The sequence below is a fragment of the Juglans regia genome, chromosome 7 (genome assembly GCF_001411555.2).
Source record: "Juglans regia cultivar Chandler chromosome 7, Walnut 2.0, whole genome shotgun sequence".
In the NCBI taxonomy this organism is placed as follows: Eukaryota; Viridiplantae; Streptophyta; class Magnoliopsida; order Fagales; family Juglandaceae; genus Juglans; species Juglans regia.
The window spans coordinates 11,251,451-11,256,601 of NC_049907.1; the positions used below are offsets into that span (position 1 = coordinate 11,251,451).

The following is a 5,151-nucleotide window of genomic DNA, read 5'->3' on the forward strand; positions in this document are numbered from 1 at the left end:
CGTGTGAATGTTGTTCTGATATTATCACATAGTACACTCTACCATCGATGTGAAGATCGTGGATGAATAATGACGCTGGAGAATCAGTAGAACAACCATACTAGATCCAAGATATTTTCTATAAGATAATATCGCTTCTACTATATATTCTAATATACTTTTTCTAACAGATATTAACTGAAATCTCTCTTTGTTCAGCTTCAGTTAAGCGAAATTCATTTTTCCAGTATTTCATCTGCCATTGCACTCCAGAACTGTAGATTCAAAGCACCTAACTACCCTACTTCTAAGTCAAAAGACTAGAAGACAAACATGGCCACAGCACAAACTCCTCAGCAGCGCTAGGAGACCTAAAAAAAAAGACATTTCTGATCTTTATCTAAAAAAGCTTAATAGTACATGATCATAATTATTAGGTTTTTAAATAAGCTTTCTCGTTAAATTGTTGTGCCGAAACTATTTGAAAGTTCCAAAACTGGCCAATCCAGTCGGATTACTTGTGCGTGTCGTTCACGGTGCTCGGCTCACATGCAACCACGTACTCATGGCCATTTGAAATTAATGATTCTTTTTTTTTTTTAAGTTTTCTTGAACACGGAAAAGGTCATAAATAAATCTCAAAGCGCTGGACACAGTTTTGCCACAGTACTCTTTTGTAGCCGTCCACGAACTTTTCTTTCCTTCCTTATTAATTCTGTGTCTGGTAGCTAGAAGTTATAAATAAATGCTGGAAAAAGCTATAAATGCAGTACTCGATTCACATCTACCAATTTAGCTGGGGTCACGAGCTAAGAGCAGTAGCTAGCATTGGGTTGATTAAAATTATTTTTAAAATTTGATAAAAGTATATATTTTTTATAAATTTAAAACCTTTCTATTTATAATTTTATATTAGATTAATCATTAGATTTATCAAAATATAATATAACATTATTTTTTAATAATAATATTTTTTTTCATATTTTACAATTACACTAATTATATTTACATTAATAATTTAATTTGATACTTAAATTATTATTTCACAATTAACTTTTTTTTTTCTCAACCTAATAACCCCACATACACATTTCACAAACTAATTTTCAAACTCAAACTAATAGTCTGCTGTATTTTGTAATAAAATAATAAGATAAACTTATGAATAGTGAGTTTTCAAATATGAAGATAAAAATAAATTTCCTGTAGCTCAAAGTTTGAATTTTGAGTTTTACCGAATCTAATGCTAGCGTTTTAACTCTTAATCCATTCAAATTTTAGACATTTTTTCATTTTACCGAGACCGCTGTCAGTGCTCTAACCACTTTAAATGGGCCTGAAAAAAAAAGCTCTGCTACAGCCATTGAAAAAAGTGTATTTCATTTTTTATTTTTTTATGTATTTTTTTAATAATCATAAATATTTTTTAAAAAAGATAAAAAATTCATAATATTATTAAAAAATACTTTCTTAATTACAAAATAAAAAAAAAATAATAAAAAAAAAGGCATGCGCGACATCCATTTGGAATTCAAATTTGAGACCGAAAACATTTCTGTTAAAAAAAAATCAGCATGATTGTCCTCTAAGATCCTCTGTACCACGTACAGTAATATTCTGTCTGTGTAAGACTGTGTGCACATGTATATATATATATATATATATATATGTATTTTTGTAATGATTTATAGCATTCCATAGATTTAGCCATTTAGCGTACTTAAAAATTAGAAGAGGAATTAAAAATTAGGGGGCCAGAATTTTTATATATATATATATATACATGTTCTATTTATAATGGAACATTGTGTTTAATTTCATAGATACAAGTTTGGAAGGTGAGATAAGAATTTTGTATTTTGTTTGAAAGTGTAAAATATTATATTTTAATATTATTAATATTTTGAGATTTGAAAAAATTGAATTGAGATTTGAAAAAGTTGAGTTGTTTATTATATTTTGTATGGAGATTTGAAAAATGTGTAATTATGATATGAGATGAGAATTTTGTGTCTCATAACACCTTCCAAACCTGCCGCAAGATGAGAATTTTGTACTTCATCCCCCAAAAAGGTGTAATTTTGTTCTTCTCTCTTTCTGCAAAGCTAATTGTATGTAATTTTCCTTGTTTTTTCTGTCTAGGGCCACCAAAATTAACTTAGAGCATCAATTACATCATAAATTAACCAACCTTTAAAGAAAAGAAAAATGAAAAAATACTACACAATCATCTTTATATATATATATAAACGTTTTTTTATAATTATCTTAAATTCATTAAGAAAAAAAAATCAATTTTTAACAATACACCAAACACAATTAAGATTAATCTCACAACAGGCTTACAAATAGCAATGCATTTATAACTTGTTATAGCTTTATACATTATTATTATGTGATACCCCATATGATAAGGATAAGGATAGGACTTAGGTGGTGTATGAGATCCCACATTATTTAGAAATGAGAAGTTATTGATGTTTATAAGGTTTCAATGGGACTCCAATTGTATCATTAACTAATCTTTTTGTAATATAGGCATGTGGTTTGGACCTTCCATTGAGACGATATAAATGGTGTCAGAGCCAGGTTCCAATAAAAAATATGGGACTTGAGCTATGCCACCTATAACGGATAGGCTCGACAAGGACGTCGAGAATTTAAGGGAGGAAGATTGTGATATCCCATATGATAAGGATAATGGTAGGTGGTGTATGAGATCTCATATTCCTTAGGAATTAGAAGTTCTTGCTCTTTATAAGGTTTCAATAGGCCTCCAATTATATCATTGACTAGTTATTTTGAAGTATAAACCATGTGGTTTAGACATTCCATTGAAGCGTTACATTTATAATTATGGTTGTCTTTCATTTTCATATTGGTTTGAATATATAGTATCCTTCGACCAATCAATTATAGAATCCAAGCACATGCTCAAAGTTATCGTGAGAATATGCTTCAAGAACCGTCTAACGGCCTAAACCCGTACTGGTGTAAGCAAAATCGTTGGTGTCAATTACCACGCTATTTATAACACACATATATATAGCTATACATGTAATATGCAACAAGTACCCCACCTAGTTAGCAAAAAAAAAAAACAAAAAACAAAAAAACAAATAATGGAAGAAAATATTTGACAAGAACAACCACATATTTCACTATCATGATCATGGTGTTATTTATGACTGCATAGACATGAAAAGTGAAAAAACCATCGATTCTAACCTAAATAAGTTGGTCGGAAGGTAAGCACGTGAAATATTAACCCATATTATTTTGATTCAAACAACCATTTTTTTTCCTTCCATTCTCGAAGTAGTGAAACCTTGAAGCCCGGCCTTGACTTGCAGATTTAGTAATTTGTTTCCATTCCACATCTTTCAGAGCAGTAATAATGATTCAGCAAAGGAATCTAATTCAACTTGGCTTTCTTCTGTCTTCAAGAGCTCTAAATACTCCTCGTACAGCTTCTCTAGTGAGTTGTGATCTCCTGTTGGTATATGAGCTGATTGGCACTGATCAAAATCTGAGCCATTATTGACAAGACCATGATGATGATGATCTCCTGCACCAATGAGAAAGCCAACCCCATTTTCCTGGTCTCTCCCATCTTTGAAACCATTCCAAGCAACACCTTCCAAATGACACCAAGGAATACTTTCAACTTTTGAACCAAAACAAAGAATATCTTCTGATTTTTCCTGGCCCGAAGATCCACTGATTGTACTGCAATCGAAACTTTCATTTCTTGGTATCGGAAAAGAAGCGATCCTTGTGGGCTTGGGGAGATGAACCTTTTGCTTCTCGGACTCTATATTTGCAATGCCTTTGTTCTTCATCTTTCTGTTGTTGCTTTTGTTGTTCTTGTTGGTGTTGGAGTTTTTGCTGCTCTTCCTCTTCAATTCATGGCCTGGTTCCGTCGATTTTTTGTTGGTATCAAGGTCAGTATTCCCTCGGCCAGTGATTAACAATCTCTTACTGAGATGGGTATTCCAATAGTTTTTTATCTCGTTATCAGTACGGCCAGGAAGCCTGCCCGCAATGAGAGACCATCTATTGCCAAGAAGGGAATGTAATCGGATAATAAGGTCATCTTCATCTGTGGTGATATTCCCTCTTTTTATGTTTGGTCTTAGGTAGTTCATCCATCTTAGTCTGCAGCTTTTTCCACACCTAAGCAGGCCTTCATCCACACAAAAGTAGTTTTAAAGAACAAGGATGGAAGACAGTGATCATAATAATAATAAAATTTCATTGAAACAACGAGAAAAATATCATAACTAACGTGGCTTTCTAGCCCAAAAAAAAAAAAATCAATAAATAAGATATGGTCATGATTTCCTATCCAAAAGGACTTGGTACAGGGTAAGAGAGAGAGAGAGAGAGAGAGAGAGAGAGAGAGAGAGAGAGAGAGAGAGAGAGAGAGAGAGAGAGAGAGAGAGAGAGAGGATCCAAAATGTGATGAAAAAATCAATGATTCAGGTACTTCTTTATAAGGGAATTGAAAAGTATACTTTGTTGCTCATTTGTTTGTGTTTGGAGAAGCAGATAAAGAAGAAAAACAAAGAGCAAGACAGTAATTTAAAAGAGGTTAATTACCAGCTTTTTTTGGCAAAGATCGCCAATGACCTTCACCATGAGCTTGAATATATTTAGTAAGCAATGTGTCTTCTCTAGGAGTCCAAGGACCTCTATGCAACCCAACCTTAGAACAACAAGGAGCCCTTACCATCTTACTCTGTTTTGCTTGATATCCCTAGCTCTCACTATTCCTCTAGAGGAGACCTGATTTCATATCGTGAGTGGAGGAAGTGATGATGATGATGAGAGAAACAGGCAGGGCCAGGGGAAGCAAATAGAGACGGATGGATGCTCTGAAGAGCACGAAGTCTTCAATTCCTTGCCCCCCTTTATAAATTAAAGTTTTTGCGAAGCTAGAACATTACTTTATGTTATATTATTAATATATCTTATATATATAAATATATAATATCTATTATATATGCATTGCCTTATTATTTTCTGTGCAAATTGCACGAACCCAACGACCTTTCTTGGCTATCTGCCCTTCTGCGGCAACTCCACGTGCCGACATAACCAGTGTGATTCAATGAAGAATTTGGGTCCAATGGTACGGAGCTAAAAATCATTGAGTCGTACTGCATATAA

At 33.0% G+C, this 5,151-nt stretch overlaps 1 protein-coding gene across 1 annotated transcript; it reads right to left on the minus strand.

Annotated features, from left to right (window-relative positions):
• Positions 1-3,102: 3,102 nt before the first annotated feature.
• Positions 3,103-4,917, minus strand: LOC108989285 (myb-related protein 308-like). Its single transcript, XM_018962844.2, has 2 exons — positions 4,582-4,917; positions 3,103-4,165 (listed from the first exon to the last, which is right to left on the minus strand). The coding sequence occupies exons 1-2, from the start codon at positions 4,712-4,714 to the stop codon at positions 3,363-3,365; spliced, it is 936 nt and encodes a 311-aa protein (XP_018818389.1). The 5' UTR covers positions 4,715-4,917; the 3' UTR covers positions 3,103-3,362.
• Positions 4,918-5,151: the final 234 nt, after the last annotated feature.

Coding starts and splice junctions, on each gene's coding strand:
- LOC108989285 (XM_018962844.2), bottom strand. CDS start 4,714: ATGGTAAGGGCTCCTTGTTGTTCTAAGGTTGGGTTGCATAGAGGTCCT. Junction 4,166..4,581: donor ATCTTTGCCAAAAAAAGCTG/GTAATTAACCTC, acceptor GTGTGGATGAAG/GCCTGCTTAGGTGTGGAAAA.